This window comes from Ptychodera flava (assembly GCF_041260155.1).
Source record: "Ptychodera flava strain L36383 chromosome 3 unlocalized genomic scaffold, AS_Pfla_20210202 Scaffold_27__1_contigs__length_13241970_pilon, whole genome shotgun sequence".
NCBI classification, from domain to species: domain Eukaryota; kingdom Metazoa; phylum Hemichordata; class Enteropneusta; family Ptychoderidae; genus Ptychodera; species Ptychodera flava.
The window spans coordinates 6,910,072-6,930,322 of NW_027248281.1; the positions used below are offsets into that span (position 1 = coordinate 6,910,072).

The window sequence follows — 20,251 nt, forward strand, 5'->3', positions numbered from 1 at the left end:
TGCAGCTGTATATCCGTGGTGGAACTCACACCAACGCAAATGACATGTGCGTTGTGTGACAACCTCGGTTGTTGGCTGATTCTCTTTAAAGGGGAAGTTCACCAAGGATGACTTTTACATATGTGGTAGCTCTTTGGTCATTTACCGAGGAAAAACTTTTCACCATTTATAACTCGCAAGATTTTTTACAAAAAACGATAAAAATAGTACAGAAAGTTGCCCATGTAATTTGAATCATGGGAAAAAAGCTCCAAGCTTGGAGCTTGCATAATGTGATATGGAAGGGACCATCTCCGGATGGGTATGGCCCCCACATTGTCCACTCACAGTAACAGAGTAGTAAACAGCAACACAAAATCTGACAGTGGACAGTTTATTATAAGTGAATCATCGTTTATGCAAGGATACTCAGTATAAACAAAAGTTATGTAAGTACGCACAGACTGGTTTAAGCATGGGTGAGTGGACAATGCCATACCCATGGAAAAATGGTCCCTTCCATATCACATTATGCAAGCTCCAAGCTTGGCGCTTTTTCCCATGATTCAAATTACATGGGCAACTTCCTGTACTATTTCTATCGGTTTTTGTAAAAAATCTTGCGAGTTGTAAATGGCGAAAATAGCTTTTCCGGGGTGAGTGACCATAAAGCTAGCACATATGTAAAAATCATCCTTGGTGAACTTCCCCTTTAAACTACTGCGTTGCGTATGTCTCAACTATTCTGTTGACGAGTTCAACTAATAGGTTCAGAAGTGACCCTGCTTGGAAGCGTACAAGCCCGCTGATTCGACCGTGAACTGACCAGCCTCGGGACATACCTGCGCCAGCCCTCCAAGGGAATAAGCCTTTCTCTCTTTGACGGGCGCTCTGTATCACTATCTACTTTCTCCCCAATAAATAATGGAGAGTCTGACAAATAATATTTATCTAAAGGGTCTTCACATTCCACTCAAATTTCGTCTTCCAAGTTAAGAGGGAACTCTATTTTCACTTCCTCTTTCTCTTGGCTCCTTTTCGACATCGTTAGTCAATTTGTCCTCCGTATTGTGGGATGTAGAATCTGCACGCTGACAACCTCGGTTGTTGGCTGATTCCCTTTAAACTACTGCGTTGCGTATGTCTCAACTATTCTGTTGACGAGTTCAACTAATAGGTTCAGAAGTGACCCTGCTTGGAAGCGTACAAGCCCGCTGATTCGACCGTGAACTGACCAGCCTGTACGCGATTCTCTTTCTTGTCTTTTATTTGCCCTCTCCATTACATCTTTGCAATCACGAACTGTCAGGGTTGTACATTCGTGCTGGTGAATTTTCTACGTATGTAGGAACCTCCGTCCACAGTCGACACAAACTGTCCATTGTCTCTAATCAATTACATACTTTCTCTTGTACTGTTCTTTTGCCTTGACTTCTCTTCGACGAGATATGTTTAACAATGCTGCTTATCCGTGGTGGAACTCACCCTATGCAAATGATATGTGCGTTGTATGACAACCTCGGTTGTTGGCTGATATCATATGTCCACTGCCCGCAAAAACACGGTTTCCAAAACGGTGGCAACAAAGTGACCTAGTTAACAGGGCAAATCTGCAACACTGTATCCTTCCGATCACCATACTTGGGTACTTTCTGTCAGGGCCAATAAGTACACTGCCAGCTGCCTATACCGTTGCACCATCCTGGTAGAATGCATGACCACAGTGACAAAAAACAGATATCATTGCAGTCGATGCTTCCTCGCTAATTCGCTTCGCTTCCCTTCCATTGTCCTTTTGTAAACTCGGTGTAATAATCTGTTGGATTGGCACGTCTGATGATTTACAAAATAAAGGAAAAAAGGAAAAAAATACATAGGTAGTCACCTTACATCCATATATCCTATTTTCTCTGTTTTTCTTTTCTTTTTATGGTCTTCTTTTCCTACTTGTTTCTGCAATCACCGTTATCTAGCTGTTATCCAATTTTTTCGTTGATTTCCTCACCCTCCTAAGATACTGTTTATGTTCGGCTATTCGACTATTCGCAGTTTTAAACATTTCGGAAGGTACCAAAATGGTGGCTGCTGTTTCAAACAGTTGCGCTCCTCAAAGACTGTCTCTCCCAGAGATGTTGGTAGAATAAGAAAAAGAAGGCTGTCTCTTCCATCAGCAGATTCTCAGACACGAAACACACAGCTGTATGTAGTCGTAGTTGTTTTTACATACCCTAAAGTGCTTTAGCCGCTGAAGACAAGAACATACCGCTTTCAAGTCTGGTGCTTGGCTGTTCTATTCAATTGCTGTCAAAAGTGGGTGGATATCCGAGTAATCCCTTCTGGTTTAAGCTCCACAGCAATGGTTATATTGCTGTTCAGCTCTGCTAGCTCAAATATATATATATATATATATATATATATATATATATATATATATATATATATATATATATATATATATATATATATATATATATATACTTGAAGTAATTATATATATATATATATATATATATATATATATATATATATATATATATATATATATATATATATATATATATATATATATATATATATATATATATAATTACTTCAAGTACAAAGTAATGATTCATTTATCCAGCAATAATCAGACAGAAGAATTCATCTGTCTGGTGATTGTAGGATGCACGAAACCCAATCAATAGACATCACTTCTTTGTACTTGAGCAATTTTGTGCTAATATATATATATATATATATATATATATATATATATATATATATATATATATATATATATATATGTATATATAATTATATATATAATTATGTGTGTGTGTGTAACCCCGGTTACGATTGTAAGTCATGTGATTTGATCTGCTGCCTGTTGTTTGAGTGTGATGACACATGTGTGGAATTTCATTGATAGCGTCTTCGCCCACAATGCATTGCAATGCTCTACTGATTTTCACTGCGTGAAGACAGTACTTTGGTGTGGATGTACGTTTAGGAATTATTATCCGTTTTACTGCCAAGAAAAAATTCCAAGACAACGTGGTTGGTCTTTTACATGACTGTGATTACAGGTATGTGTATTTGAACGCTTTGGTATTGAAAACAATGAACTTTTAAAAGTCTCAAAGTGTGAGACACACCCCTCAAGTTGAAAACGTGGAAGGACCATGTGTTTCCCAATTAACGTGGAAAAGTTTCTAAGTTGTTATTCTGTAGTTAGTTTGATTCTAGTAGTACTTTATGAAAGTAGTGAAGTTTTATTTAACATGTTGAAATTTGGGTTTTCTGATTTTGAAGGAAATTTTCTGTGATTCTTAGTTCTTTGTTTCATGGGATTTTTGTACAGTGTATTTGCTATCATGTTGACTTAGTCTCATCCTGAATGAGATAGTGTAAACAGAAGGAAACGCTTACATAACTGCCATTGGTCTTTACATGACTGTGATTATAGAGGAGATCCAGTTAATGAATTACTGGTAGACTGCGTGTGGTTCCTGTGTGTTCCTATTGTGTGGCCCGAGTGAAGAGCCAAGGAGTGCCTGGAATTGTTCGAGTCAATCATCAACTCGAGTATTGCTACCAGGGTTGGAATAACAAATCCCCAGGGAGAATCGTCTGGAAGGACTCTGTGTGTGTAACGTAGTTTCCTATTGGATAGACTGTCATCGTCATAGCAACAGGACGGACATTGACCTACAACTCAAGGAGAAGCCATTGTACAGCCATATGAACAATAGCTAAGTGAATGAACCCTAGACAACAGCCATTTTAGAATTATCTGGAACTTTATTATGGTGGATGAACTTTAGATTTTGCGCCTGGAAATTATTTTCCAGTAATACTGCCATTGGTTTTAATCATTGTAGACCAGTGTTTTTATTCTTTTATTATTATTATCATTAGTAGTAGAGATTTAGTGTGTAGTGAAACAAACCTCAACATATAAACTGCAACTCAAATTGTACGATAATCATTCTTTCCTTTGTTGTTAATTGGATAATATGAACTTGGGTCCAGGTTTAGTTGACTGACAGTTTAAATACCTGGGTTATATATATATATATATATATATATATATATATATATATATATATATATATATATATATATATATATATATATATATATATATATATATATATATATATATATATATCGCGACGTATACAGATGTCTTCGTGGGATATTACAGTGCTCGATGCTAAAGCAGAGCGTTATAAATACACAAAATTACTTCAAGTATAAAGCAATGACAACCGTCACCCAAAGTTTCATGCATCCTGCAATCGTCAGACAGCAAGAAAGAAGTAAAGGATTATTCGCTCGACAGTCTTATATATGTATGATCGTTGCGTTCCATTTTATTTGTAGGTGGTGTTAAAATTTGATAAAAATATTTGTTTAGGTGGCGACATTTGAAACCAGCTCCGAGCGTTTCTTTATCACAGTAGATATGTCAGCACTGATAATATGTAGCTTTCTGATATACAACGATAACATCGCTTGCTTATGTTAGAGTAACTTGATGCTTTGTCAATAATTTACCACGAAATGCCAAAGACCTAGTTCTTTTGTTTGAGGGACCAGACGTACTTCGAGAGGGCGGTAAAGTGCCAATATATTTCATTACGGAAAGATTGCATGTGATAAGCGAAGCGCGTCTTGAAGGTGCTATCAGTGAGTCCGATGTAGGCCTTCTGGGTATTGTCCCCGTTGATACCTTTACCCTTCAAGGTGTCCCGGCAATTGCAATCAGCTGGTCGATCTTGACGTTGGCCCCCCGGATGGTGATTACTGCCTTATTATATGATTTCATTATACCAGCCATATTCTTCATACAACAGTAACTCACTTTAATTGTGTTTCTATTGAAGATTTTATCTTGCAGAAAGGGGGTTTGAACCACGTGATGTTACGTTTCCTGTTATTGTTTCTCCTCGCTGATTGGTTGGTCTTGACATATTCAATTTGGTCTGTGTACCCGCTTGACTTTAACGCTGCGTCGTAGTGACCTTTGTGTTTGTCAAAGATGCCTTTATCACTGGATATTGTTGAGATGCGTTTGCTTATTACGTCAGGTATGTGTTTAATTATAGTTGGCGGGTGATTAGACTGTTTATGGACATACATTGTTTGGTCGTTTGGTTTACGGTACGGATAGAACTTGCCGTCATTTAAATTAATGTCACATCCAAGAAGTTTGTTATTTTCTGGTTTGTGTCAATTGTGATCTTCATCCCCATTTCTTGTAATACCTTTGTGATTTCCTTTTTCGTCTTCTCCGCCTTGCTGGCTGTGGTATTCCTGAGTACATCAAGTCCGTCGTCCCGGTATAATCCGATCAGATTATTATCATATATCTTGGCGAGTGTGATGAGGGCATACAGACCCACCAATTTACATATTTCAGCACCGTCGAAGCTCCATATTGCGACGTCGAATGAATCGTTATTCTCTCCTTTAATCCAGGGTGTCTTGTCTTCAAAGAGAAGAGTCTTTCTTGAGTGCAATATGATATCAATCACTTCATCAGAAATCGAAGTGTACTCTCTCGCAAAATCAAGCGATCTTCATAAGAGATTTTCCGAGATTGATGGGTAGAAGTTGACAATGCCAAATGCAAGGAATCTACATTTTGACTTATTCCGTATTCCCTGAAACCACTCGATGACAGCTGAAGAGTTTCTCCATTGGTAAACACATGTGCATATTTAATCCACTGGCAGTGTGGATGTTGTGTCTCCTGTTGCGTTGGCAGTAGTACCCGATGTTGGATGTTGCTGACAGGATTGTTACCCTTTCAAATCGTCATGTTCACACTACTCCACTTTTACAGGAATTGGTTGCCAGTTCATCAAAGGATTACTTTTAAAATCTTGATAATCACTTTCAGATGTATTCATGGTTGTGCCCCTAAATATCTCACAGAAATGTTAAGTCTTTACAACCCAAGCCGTAATCTACGTTCGGCAGAGCATTTCAAGTTGTGTTCGAACAGAGTAAGAACAAAGAAATATGGTGACAGAGCTTTCAGTGCCGCTGCTCGGCTAATTGTACTCCGCGAAATAGCGAAATGGCGAAATGACGAAATGGCTAAATGACGATTTTCGATTTTTTCCAATAGCAAAGTAAACAAATAAAGAAACTACACACAGAAAAAATTACCTGCCACCTAGAGTTTGCTTTATAATCGTCTCCTACTCTTACTAGTACAACATTACATGTAAAACGCCATGTTGAACATCGCTGAAATTGGCCTCGGAATCAAATTCAGTTTCGAGTGACTGAACAAACAGCTGGCATATGCTTTTTTCCAAACTGACCAAAGTCATTTTCTGTCACATGAAAAGTATTTCGACCACAACAAGTTTATTACTGGCATGTGTTTTGCAGTATAAAGAAAAGGCACTGATTAGCGATGATACCATTGTCGGTTTAGTTTATTTGTTTGGCCGCCGTTTTATCACATACTCCCGCCAAACTACGTGTACGCGTGCACGCTTACGCAAAATATTTTATCTTGGTACAAGAGATCTAAGGGACAAACCTTTAGATATTCGGAGGGGTGGTCAGAAACGGAGAAAAAAAATTCAGAACAGACAGTTTTTGGGGAAATATCTTCACACTATATTACAAAATAAACAAAGTATTTAGAACACAATTGAGTAAAATAAATCTGCAAGACTCAGAAAAAATAATTTGCACATCTATTCTCATTTGAAGAAATTTTTTCACAATCCGATCATGATCACTCCCTTCCAAAATCTAATGGTCTGTCCCTAAGCCTGGAGGTATACGTGGTTCTCTGCGCTGTCAACTTCCGGGTTCGCGATCGCGCGATTTCGCCGAATTTATCGTACTTTCGGTGCTAAACTTCGATGTTGAGAATCAAAACATGTGCAGATTCACTGAATTTGACTTTGTTCAGATGAAACTCAGCAGATTTTCTTATCAATTTCCAACCTGCACGGCATACACATGGGTTTTGGAATCCACCGTGCAGATTGCAGTGTGCACCCGGGTATTTCGGCTTAACATCGATTATACAGCATACTCTACGTGGCAGGTAATTTCTCTATGTGTAGTATCTTCATTTCTTCATTGTGCAATTTGAAAAAAATCGTGATTTCGTCATTTCGCCATTTCGCTATTTCGCTGTGTACAATTAGCCCCGCTGCTCCCAAATTGTGGAACGCTCTTCCACTGAACATTTGTTTATGTTCAAACTTTAATAGTTTTAAGCGTTTGCTAAAAACCTACCTTTTTAGACTTGCATTTTTAAATTAGATTATTAGGTTGTCTTTGATTTTAGTTCTTTTTTAATATCTGATCTGTAGTCATTTTTTTAAAATTGCTTTTGTTAATTTACTTTTTTAAAGTGTATCTTAAGCGTCTCTGATCACTGTTTTATGTGGATTTAGACGCTATATAAATAAACTATTATTATATTATTATATTACTGTGGTATCTGGTCCATCACTACTGAATGGGTTTCCTTATAACTAGTGTAATGGTGTAGACTTCCTCAGGTCTTGTGCCAGGGCTGGTGCAAGCAGATTGCTCTTTCAGTGACTGAGTGTCTTGCTTGTTTTCTGACCCGTGAGCAAGTCCACACTGATAACACTGAAGTATTTGATGAAGTGAAGTGTAGCCAACAGCTCTTTGTCAGTAGTTAGTAAAAGTTCCTTTCCAGGACAATAAGAATATTTACACCCATTTATTCATTTAGCTACAGGGGAGGGAAGGAAAAATTCCCTTCCCTCTGTAGCTAAAAATAACATGAAGTGAGGGTGACCTATATATGAACTCACGTACGCAACAGCTGGCACTGACGTCACTCCCGTTTACAGATGACTCACTGGCATATAATAGACATTTACGTAGCACTCAGCGGGGGAATTCCCCTACAATACCTGCGCCTATCGGAACGGTTCCTATTGAGTCATTTGTTCGATAGATTCTGACTGTGATGTAAGTAAAAAATTCTGCTCTTCCCGTACCGGAACGGTTCGAAGGCAACCGTGCTGATTCTCGTCTTCTGAATGTAAGTATGAATTTTATCAATATCTTCTGGTTGGTCCCTTTTCACTATGTTTCTCATTTTTCCCACGGAGCAATATTAACACTTATGTTCCCCATCCCTATGGGAACACTGTTGCGCAATACCTTTCCAGCAGGGGCTTTCCAGTAAGACTTTCGCAATACTGTTCCGGTAGGGCTTTTGCAATACCGTTCCGGTAGGCTTCGAGTGTTGCTTAGCAGCCTGTGATGTCATGTTACAGGTCTGACATTCTACAGTTTTCATGAAAAAATTTCTACAGAGTTTTTTCTAGTCCCTTCAGAGACAATTTTCATTTTAATTAAAATAGTATAGACTTTAATCTACTATTCTCAACGGAGACCATTGCATCACTGATAACATAAACATGAGCAAATATATTATCATCGCGAGCGTCGTCGACACCTTTCACTGAAGTATCCATTTTTATTATTTCAAGTTGTATGCCATCTTTTGTGTTCATTACTCTTAAACCATTTCCATGAAATTCAATATCTTTAAAGCTACGCAGATCGATAAACAGACAGAATTTGTTCTTCAAATAATCGACTTCATCTATATCAATTTCACACCAATCTTTATCTTCAGCAAAATACCGTCTTGTTTCTGTCCAAAATTGTCTTGGTAACATCTTCTGAGCGTATATTTTGTTCACAATACCCTCAATCATTACAGACACAGATTCAATGGATTGATTAAAGAAAAGTTCGCTATTAAGTTCTGACTGATTCTGATTTTTAGTGCAGAGTATAATAATACCTCTCATGCTACGTCATGGTACATTTATATTTTCATTGATAACCGTTGTTGATTCTTTGAATGGGATTGTTCTAAAATAATGTAAATGTTCGTAAAGGTAACTTTTACCGTTGTTGTAATAACCAGCAGTTTCTCTCGCCCATGTTTGATCAGATATTGTTTTGTATTTCATTTGAATGTTTTTTAATTTATAATTGGGTGTAACAACATGATTACTGACAAGTAATTGGGAGGCGGGTGCAAGCGTAATTTCCCATTCAATATGACTCCCTAACGCTGATGGATATGCAACCCCATGGCCTGTTATGAGGGGATGAGACAGATGAATAGCATATTTTGTTTTATATGTGTTGAAAAGTAAATGATCGTCCACGACGGCGGCATCTGCATTGGCCGCGCCACTTCTCAATTTTCTTAGATTTTCATTCTGAATTCTGTACAGTGTCATGTTCGTTCTCTCCTTTTTATGTTTGAAGAGATCGCGATAACATTCAATAAGATTATATTTATTCAAATTGAAAAGTGCCTGACCCTCAAATGTGAGAACCATACGCTCGATTATATTTTTTGCAACATTTTGTACTACTCGGTTATCTTCGTGTCCCGTTACTTCGAGATCAAAAACCAGGTTGAAAGTATCTGGAACTAGTACTACTCCGCTTTCTAACTTTGGACATCATATGTTAAGTGTCTGGCCTGGATCTGCCACAGTTGTATTATGAGCAATCAACTGATGAGTTCTTTCTGACTTCGTTTCATTCGGTATTCGGTTGCTGAAAGTCGGTAATAATGATCTATCGTACCCCATTTTCGTGTAATGTATATAGTAACTCAGAAGAAAAAATCAAAAATAAATCACATCTTTACATAAATATTTCCATCTGACTGAAAGATAAATCGATTACCTGTGTCGCGCATCAATCGAAGAACCCAATATTCTTGTAGATGTTGGACTTCCATGTCATCATTAACCTCCTGAAAGACGTTTATGAATTCTAGTCGCTTAAAGAAGTTAGTCTTTTGACATTCCTTAATGAAACCTAATATGTTATGATATAGATTATCATCTTTGAGTCGGACACCTGGATTTGCTCGAAGGATATGCCGATTTACTCGTCGGAGTTTGCACCATTCCAATTCAACAGAGAAACAAAACAGGACTTGGTCATATATTAATACATAATTTTATTTATAATGACTAATGTTAAACCTGTTAAAAATATCCATAGCTGTTCTCCAACAAATCCGACAACTGATCCTGCTGTTTTTAATAGAAAACTAACAAGTGAACCGATTAAACCTGGTATTGCAGCAGCACTTTTTGCGGCCAAGGTTTTAACCATTCACCAAATTGCTTTACAATTTCTTTCGCTTTTGTATATATTTTGGGTGGGCTTGAACCATTGTTTGCTCCAGTTCCTGCTGCTCCCCCTCGTCCTCCTTTAGTCACAGCTAAGGCAATTGTTGATATTGTCATTCCAAGGGCAGTAAGTAATGCAGCTATTGTTATACCATTTCGTTTAAATAATTCTGTCAGCTTCAGCCTGAGTGACAATTCTGGATCAGAAATTACATCACGGTGAGACCTAGTAGTAGCCAGACTTTCACATGCCTCACTTATCTTATCATGTTCATATTCAATTCGATCAACAATTTTAGCTTCTCTTGTTATGAGTTCAGCTAGTAGTTTTTCGGCTTTTTCTTTTGCTTGGGTGTGTTCTACAGGAATTTCCTTTAACTGTTTTTCAACTTCTCTTTTCTCTAGCCTTATTTTAACTTTTTCATTGTTAAGCTTGCCAAGACGCATATTCACAATCCTTAATTCATCATTAATAGGTCTATATTCAGGGTTTAGATTGTTCCATTTTTCTATTTTATTTTCAAAAGCTTGTATTTTATCTGCATTACCGCTAGCATCTTGCCGTAAGAATGTCAGTTCATCTTTGTATATACCCATGTCTTCTGGTGTCATCTTCTCAGCCGGTATTTTATCGTTTTTCACATCTTCAGAATACAATGTAGAACTCACAAATTCGGGCTCTGCGCTAGAGCGATATTCGACTCCACTCCATGTGTATACTTTATTTATAAATTCATAAGATCCCAGACTTTTTTTTAATGAGGAGAGCTCTAAAAATCCATGTCCTGTAAGTTTTGACAGCCTGAGGTTTTTATAATACAGCTTTCCATTCTTAACCTCAGCATTCAAAATTAATTCGTTTCGTGCTGCCGGATTTTTTTTTCTCGTCTAAGAATTGTTCAGTCATTTGCTTTGTAATTTCTACTCTATGTTTAGTCGTACGATCCACATACGGACTATCCTGGAAAGGATCGGCTTCTGCAAGGGCATTATCGTCGTCTATAAAGTATGTTTTAGCAGTAGCATCATCATCATCATCATCATCATCATTCAAATTTGCATCATCGAAATCCTTGAGTTTTATATTTTCTTCTCTTCCTCCTCCTGTTGCCATATTTGTCTCTCTATATTACTACAATTATTTTTATCATCCCTTACATACACAGTAAAAAAATGCACATCTCAGTTGTTGAAAGCGTTGAACACTTAGCTGATTACATAGAAAGAACTAGCACTGCATATCGTCGCAGTTATAAATTAATGGGCCGAATTGATATGGCTCTTAATATTACTAAGGGAATTCTTGTAAGTTCTGCTGTCATAGCAGCAATTCCGACAGTTCCAGTGCTTTTAGCTTTAACTCCTATACTAGGTGTTATAATTTATGTAATATAAGGAAAAACAGGAGTGTAAAAAAGGCGAGAGAAATATAAACATTATTACGTTCAATATAAACAGCTGCTTACACAAATACAAGAAAAAGGCGCAACAACAGAAAACACCTCAGAACTTATTCAGGACATATTTTATCAGGCACTAGAAATACGAAAACAAGAAGGATTTAGTCCACCGCTAGAGCGTTACACGCGACATTATGGATTAAATGGATATGAAAGTTGACTCCGTTAGGAACTCCATCCTATCGGCCATGTTTCTGCCAACCATTCGCCCGTGTCTGGATTGTATAACTGCTCACGTTTGATATCATTTGGCGCCATCACGATTTTACTACGCTTTTCACTACGGATTTCTCCAGGTTTTTTCCGTACAAACTGTACAAATTGTGCCCGCTCGGTCTCCTTCCTTCAGAATTTCCCAGTTTCAAACAGATCCTTATAATCTTCAAAGTTCAAATGTTTTCTAACACAAACATCTTTTATCCCTTTATTTTTTTTCGTCTCCGAAGTTGGAGTCCGAAAAGCATACACTTTCGAGCGTATGCCGACAAAATCAAGAATAGGTTCTCCATTCAACTCATCTTTAAATTTACCTATCACCTTTTTATTAATCTTTGGAAAATCGGGGGCCGCCATCCCACTAGTATCATATATAGACTTCTCACCATTCTGTTCTACATCTTCTCGGACTATATCATTGAAAGTTACGTCTGGGGAAGGAAGAGGCACACTGTAAACAAAACTATCAGTATCTATGTAGGCTAATCGTATTCCTTTGAACCGTTTTCGAAAGTAATTGTAATGCGTCTCATACATAAGCAGCTTAGAAAGTTCAAGCACTGCCGCGCCAATGAAAACTGGCTTTTTATATTCATATTGATCCCACGGCCTTAATAATAGGTCGTATGGAGAATAATGGTTGGAGGAATGAAACGAGTAACAAACAATTTACTTCCGGGTATATCTCGGACGGCATCTTTGATTTTGTTCGCGCCACTGTGACTCCCGAAGTTGATATCACTGTATAGTTCAATCGAAATCTACCATATTAGGAAGTATACCTTCCATATATGACCTCTCTACGGGTTCGGGTAACTTCGGAGATACCCTGGATTGCATGTTTGACCTATGTAGACGTGGAGCTATCGAGCGAAGCCTCGGGTGCGTGGTCGAAGCGGCGGATCAGGTTAGCGATTTTCAGGCAAGATAACGTTGAATTTTTACCTCTCACTGTACTTTGACATCGTATATCTTGATAAATTAAAATTCACAAGTCTCAAAAATAATTATGAAGAGTCTTCCCAATGTTGTTTTCTGATTGCTATATGTTATTTGCCGTCGCACCCAATACTTTTCCGTCGCAATTGTGTAAACTCTGACCCGCGTCGTGCCATAGCAACCGGACTGTTTACGCTTTTGTTTACATCTAAGGGCGCCAAATTCTAAATTTGCCGGTAGAATCGATCATGGCGAAGTCTTACGACTACCACCTTGGCATTTTGCGCAATCACTGCCGAATTTGTGCAGGTAAATTAGTCGGAACAAGGTATAGCTGTACTCAGTTTTCCAAGCCATTGAGCGAATTTTTCAGTGTATCAATCGAGAAAGACGAGAATGATGTGCATCCATCTAATTTTTGCAAAAACTGTAAGCGGACTCTTGACAGAGAGATGAAGGCGGCGGCAAATAACACAAGGCACTGTGTGAGAGAGGTAGATGTTGAATGGAAAAGGCACGGTAGAACATTTTGTCCAACATGCGAACATTTTAGCAAGAGGGGAAAGAAAGTTAGCCTTGCAAAGTATAGGAAGATAGAGACTTTCAGCACCAGTGATGTTCCAGCAGCTGATAAAATGGTAAATACCTCCGAAACAAGATCAGAGGCTAACAGTACAATTTTGGAGCTGACCACCAGAAAAGCAGGGCCGGTGTACAGAACTGCTGTTCCCCTCCACCCAGATAGATTTATTTCTCCTTGTGAAGAGTACATATGCCAGATATGTAAGGAGGTATTGAGTGAGTCAGTACAATTGCTGTGTGAGGGAAACCACTTGTTCTGCTCAGGTTGTTTGAAGGAATGGCTTAGGACATCAAAATCTTGTCCTCTCTGCAGAGTTGAAGTCACAGAAATGTCTGTCACAAAAGTTCCAGTAACCCTAAATAACATCATGGGTGAATTACAATTAACTTGTGATTTTCACTGGAAAGGTTGCAGAGAAGTCTGCACTTTGAACAACCTGGCAGTTCATGTGGTTTCATGTACATATGGAGATATCCCCCGCCGGTTCTTGTCGAACATAACTATGCTTTGCCAGCAAACATGGAGGCTTCACTTGTCAGTTCCCCCACTGTATCCACACTACCAACTTCACGGCAAAAACCTGTTACACCAGTCCAGGCAGTTGGTGTTCTGCTTGATCATGAAGAGATAGAACACGTGCCAGGATTTGAAGACCTTGCAACCAAAGTTGTGAAACGAAAGATACAGTTAAGCAATGAAAACAGAGAGGATTTAATCAGGTTCAAAACAAAAGGCCAGGTGAGTTAATGTAAATTGTTTTTTTAATATATTTTTGTGAAAAAAAGAACTCAGTTTGAATCAGTGAACACAGAGTATACAATTATTAAGTTGATGAATTTATTTTGACTTATTTAGTGTATTTTGTTGAGTATATTTTCTTAAATAATTACATAATGCTGTTTTAGAGTGAGTTATTGTGATGTATATTTTATTGACTTCTATTTGCTCTTTTATTTGACAATTTTGGTCACAAGAAGCACGTCATGATAATAACAAAAATTAATCTATTTTATTTCATTTCCTTTTTAGCCCTTTCACATGAAGACTATAAGGGCTCCTAGAAAAGACAACACTGAGGTGTCACAGAAAACACTGCAACTGAGGGCACATATAATGAACAAGACACGTTCCCAAGTAGTTGGCTCCAGCACCATGGTGGCACCACAGTTGCAAGCAGAGCTGAAGTCTTTGGAAAAGGAAAAGAGAAAATCTGTGTTGGCGCCATACCTACCTGAAATTCCAGAGGATGCTGGTCTCTGTCTGAAAACTGAAATTGGTTTGTCTTGGAGCAGTTTAAGAAAATTGAGGAGGTACTTTTTCAAGTGCAGACTAACCATTTATCTTTATTTTTTAACAGGACAACTGAAACTGATTTCAAGTTTTTATCTCCAGTTTTTATAGGAAAATTGTTGCTCAACTCATGTTCCCTAATTGACTGGATATAAGAGCTATATTTATTTCACAGATGGTTCAAAGAATGGAAAATCAGGCTGCAGAGTGAAGCCAAGGATAGAGAGAAAGCAAAGGGAAGGCAGTACAACTTGGTAGCACAGAATTTACCATTTCATTTTGCAGTCAAGGGCCCTGATGGCAAACACTGTTCAGAGATTAGGCTAGCTCCTTGTGTTGCTATTGATGATGTTGCTGCTGCTGTCCTAGATAGACTCAACCATCTTGAAAGGTAATTTATGGTTAAAAGGCTGCATGGCATAGTTTGTTCAAAGGCCATCATTGTAATTCAATGTATCCTTTGATTTCCCTACAAGTATAAAAGTTACACTTTCCTTGCATGATAAGGACCTCTTCAACTCCTGATGATGATGCTGTTGTTCTTCTTATTTATCAAATATTTCTATTTTTATTTCTGTTAATTTAGAATAATCTTTTTATCTCAAGGAAAGAGAAATTGAATTTTGTTCTTGCTAACAAGTATGTTGTTTTCAGACTAGACAAACTAGTGTTCTATCCAGCCTTGCCACAAGATCAAATACTGGTAAAATTTGGTGGGGATAAAGGGGGAGGAACCATGAAGTCAGTATTTCAGGTGTGTAACGTGGCTCACCCCAACTCAGTGGATAACACTGTTGTGTGGAACATTTTCTGTGCTGGTGACTCTGATACAAACACAAGATTAGCCTACAGAATCAATGGAGACCAGGTTAATGCACTAGATGGTTATGTGTGGAAGTAAGTTGACATAATTTCATTTCTGTTTGCAGATATGATGTACCCATGCAATGATGTTTACTACAAGTGTGTCTCTTAAGAATTGTATGCATTTCTTTGAGTTGTCCTATAGGTTTACATGTAATAGGGCTATGACCTTTTAGTCACCATAGATGAACTTTGGTTGATGGTGTGTCATATTGGCTTACAAAGAACACTGAATGAAATACTGTTTCTTTATTTTTTCATGTACAAATGCATTCATATTTTCACCTGTATTCTTTCTATCATGTTTATAGGGGCAAACAAATAGTGCTCAGTCTAGCTGGAGACTATGCCTATCTCACCATGATGTATGGTTTGTCAGGTGCATCTGGTAAGACATATGCATAATTACATTTCAAAACTTACAATAGACACTGATTTCTTAACACAGTAATGTAACAAACATTACATTTCAGGAAATGACACAATTCACTAAAGCACCTTTATTTTTGTAGGAAAGTATTTCTGTTTATGGTGTTTGACCACCAAGAGTACAGCTTTATTGCCACCTGAAGAACAAGATGTACAACCAAGGACCTTAGACCAAATCAAGAAAGATCATAGTGACTATGTACAAGCTGGAAGCAAGAAATCTACAGCATCTCTGTACCATAATTGTATAGCCAAGCCATACTTTGACATCCCTTTAGAGAGGGTTAGAACACTTTCCATAATCTCTTGAAATTTGATATTTTTGATTTACTGATACTTATACCTAATTTGAAAATAATTCTCTTGCTTTCAAACTTGATTTTAAAAATGTTTTCCCCATAGGTAGCAGTTCCAGGACTGCATCTCAGCCTGGGAATCTTTCATAGATTCTTTCAAATGATGGAAGCAGCATGCAGCGAGCTGATGTGAAACTGTTTTGTCACCAACAGCAAGCAGGTGAAATAGATGAGCCTTTAATAAAGCCAGCTCACTTTGACACATACATTAAAATTCTCCAGGTAACTAATTGTTTCTATGAGTAGTTAATATGTCCTTACTTCTCTCCATAGGTAGCAATGCATCCCTCCTTAATATTACCTGTATACATGAGTTTGTGGGCCTGAGTTCAGGAAGTCATTGCCTACATGAGAGGGCAAATCTGTCTCCTTTCACAGAAGCCCATAGACTCACATATACACAATGATATGTTTATTACATGGTTTGATATCCACAACTAGTAACTTTGACAAATAGTCCATATGATATGTTCACTGGCCCACTACATTCCTTGGTATTACCCATTCAAACCAATGCACTAATTCTGCATTAACATCAAGGCATGTAATAAATGGCATTCAGTGATTTTTTTCCATTTCCAAAAACTATGTATACACTTTCCAAGTAGTTGTGTTTCTCTTTGATATCAATCATACTGGTGTCTTCTAAAGATTAATGTGAAATTAAACAATTTAACTTTATGATGTGTGAATGGATGGATGGATGGATGGATACTTTTTGAAATTTCACTCTACATACTGTAGGATTCTCAAAAGCTTGAAGCAGAGGCAGAAAGTATTGAAGAGAAAGCCAAAGTAAAAGAACAAGAGATACAGAGTGTATGCTCTGTTAGTGTTAACGACTCAGATGATTCAGATGATGATGATGTCCCTCTTTCCATGTTGCACTCTAATGATGTTCCTCTTTCCATGCTGCACTCTTTGGAGAAGGACAAACAACAGCTACTGGAGCTTGCAGATTCCAAGGTTTCATAGCTATTTCTTAAATCATCAGTCTTTCTCAATATGTTTGCTTACATAAGTAATTAATAGAAACATTCCTTCACAGGCCATTTCAAAATACAGTGAAAACAGTCTAAAGTGTGGTGAACAGCAACTAGACAACATGTTTTTATTTGTATTTGATTCTGGGAACTATTTTTTAACAGTGTTTCAGGACTTTTGTTCAGAATACTTCAGCTTATACCAATTTCACTGTATAGAATTTAATAATCTATCATATTTGTATCAAATACAGAAAGCAGAGGCTGCAAACCTGAGGAAGAATTTACCCATAGAAGCTGGATACACTGTCAGAGAACTAGACAAGACATTGAATAAAATTCATGTTTGCCGACAGCAATATCATGGAAAGTCTTTCGTAGGGAATCATGTTGACAAGTGTTGTCAGGTTCATACAAGTCAGCTTTCAATCAGTTGTTGTTGCTGTTGTTGTTGTTGTTGTTGTTGTTGTTGTTAAAACTAAGTAATCTTCCTTTGTGTTCATCAGTTTACAGGAAGTGTATCATTCTGATGGTTTGTTGATTATCATTATTCTGATGTCATGTTTGCTGAAGACATTATCAGTATTTTTTTCACACTAACCTCAGTTACAATTAATTTGTCTTTTTTTTTACTTCACCAGTATTCACTAAAAGTTACTCAGAGTCAAGACTTCCAGGGTCTATCAAAACAACATGATGTGCATGCATTTATCCAGCTTTATTGAGTAGCTAAGTATTGATAGTGATACAAAGCAAGCTAAACTATTGGCTTTCCAAACATTATTATTTCTCCAAATCATTTGCATGAGTTTTTTCTGTGCAAACCAACAAAAAGGAATGGTCTGTTTGAGGTGTGTCTATAGTGTGCTGAAATTTACTACCATATGTTTCATAGATGAGAATCATTTCCTCTTTTTAATTTGAGCAAATTTTGTGGTACCTCCATAGCAAGAATAGACTTCTTGAACAGGCTATGCTTATTGTGTGTTTTATTATCAATAACTGTACTGTAAAAGCATTTGTGTTTCGCTGGAATTTAATTCTCTATTTTCGCCAATAGATAAAATTGGCTAAATTAAAACCGTGAAACTAGTAAATACATTAGAGCTCATTGTTTCACATTCAAATCTGTGAATGTAACATGTAGTGAATGTGTCCCAAACACAGAATAGTGTAATGAAGTCCCAGTGAAAATTAATGCTTTTATAGTATTACAGCCTAGCATTCAGTTCTGTAAGTGAAATGCAGGTGATTGTTGTGTGAAAGTTAATATCATGTTTGATTACAGGAAAAGAATATACAGCTGTTATGCAATAGCATAGTAAAGTGTACAGAGCACATATGTCCTGACTTGAAGAAAGATGCAGAAGATGTGAGAGACCTGTATGAGCCTCTGCTGTCATTGTTTGCGGGTTGTCATAACCTATATTCAGTGTCACGGCAACTCACAGATGATGAGATTAAAATCCTTGGTGATTATATATTAAAATAATTTATAGGCATGCGTTGTAAAAATAGTCTGCAACAAATTATCCCTTATGAGAGGCAAGTTTTAAAATTGTATTTTACAACCAGTATTTTTATATTTTTTTAAAATGCCTGAATATGTTTGTATGGTTATTGACCTATTTTTGCCACAGTATATTTTTATATATTTTCATTAAGTGACATAACAGTAAAGCAATCAAGACATACTGTGTCAAAAATACACACTGACACATCATTCACATAATATTTGTTATTTTGTTTGAACTAATACTTTTTAAGTTTTTCTTCAATGTGTCAGGGAAGCATGCAGTTCCACTTTTGTTGGGAAAAGTAAGTTATTATATTTCCTCAGGTTTTCCTTTTTTTCATTGTGCATGTATCAGTTCATTAGGTGTATGTTAGACTCTCACTGGATATACTATCTTCTCTTTCTTTTTCAGGGATAAAGATCAAAGGCTTATTAGAGTATTATAGATCCAATTTCCCGACAGCACCTGTCTTTCCAAAATTACACATTTTGGAATACCATGTAATGTCACAAGTCACACGATGTAAGATGGGTTTGGGGTTCTTTGGGGAGAATGGGATTGAAGCGATACATCACAAGTTGAACGTCAGGGGGAAAAATTCTGTGGTATTCCTAACGAGCTTCAAAGATTACACTACATAGTGAAGGACCAACATCTGTGGTCACATCCAGAAAAAAGTAAATCAAAAATGTAATTGTAAATAAGATGAGTATCATGTCATGTCAAAATTTGATATATGATTTTAATAAAAAATTGAACTGCATTAAATGGTCAAGTATCTTTTTTTCTTTCCTGTCTGTACTACTTGGTCATCTATAACCTCAATTCTGTCATACCAAATCAGTTGTGTTATCTGGAAAACAAAGACTGATATGTGATACTCTTGATTGTAAAATGATTCTATTATGAGATTAAATTTTTGCAAAAATGAATCAAATCAGTCTGATGAAACCTTGTATTGCATTTACAATTGAAATTTACTTCCACTGGAAAAAAATTTTGACAGAGTTGGTTATGATGGTTCAAGTGTTGTATATGTATTGTGTAATGTTTTTACAAGGACTGTCTTTTTATCACATTTACACTACAGAAATTATGTAACTTTATAACATGACTTCTGTTGTACCTTTTAACTAAAAAAGTTAGTTATGTGTATTGAAGTAACAAACACTGAAAAAAAACATATGATTTTGGTGCAAAGTATATTCATACATATATATGCTTATAAAATTTCCATTATTCATATTTATCCCTTTCACCCTTCAAAATAATAGAATCGTCCAGCAACCTTATCCCCCCAAATTGTAGTTATATATCCCAAAGCAAACTGCCTGCAAAAAGCAACTCTGACCAATGCATTGATTCTTAAAAAGCGCCCTCTAGTGCCAGGTTCTGAAAAGCTAAAAATGTTTAGGGGTTAGTTGTTTCTCTACTCCAACCATTTTTCTCCAAGCATACAG

The 20,251-nt window shown here is 37.0% G+C and overlaps 2 protein-coding genes across 3 annotated transcripts in view; one reads left to right on the plus strand and one right to left on the minus strand.

The window, feature by feature from the left end:
• Window positions 1-20,251, minus strand: part of LOC139126465 (uncharacterized) — a 230,477-nt gene that overhangs the window by 183,732 nt on the left and 26,494 nt on the right. The window lies entirely within an intron of this gene.
• On the plus strand, window positions 12,882-17,624 carry LOC139126307 (uncharacterized). Of its 2 annotated transcripts, XR_011550523.1 has the most exons (3): window positions 12,882-14,090; window positions 14,382-15,894; window positions 16,019-17,624. XR_011550523.1 is itself a non-coding variant. In XM_070692382.1 (2 exons), exons 1-2 carry the CDS (start codon window positions 13,809-13,811, stop codon window positions 14,751-14,753), a joined length of 654 nt encoding a protein of 217 aa, XP_070548483.1. In that variant the 5' UTR covers window positions 12,882-13,808; the 3' UTR covers window positions 14,754-17,624. The 2 variants fall into 2 exon arrangements, 1 of the variants encoding a protein (XP_070548483.1); XM_070692382.1 differs by having other exon boundaries at window positions 14,382-17,624.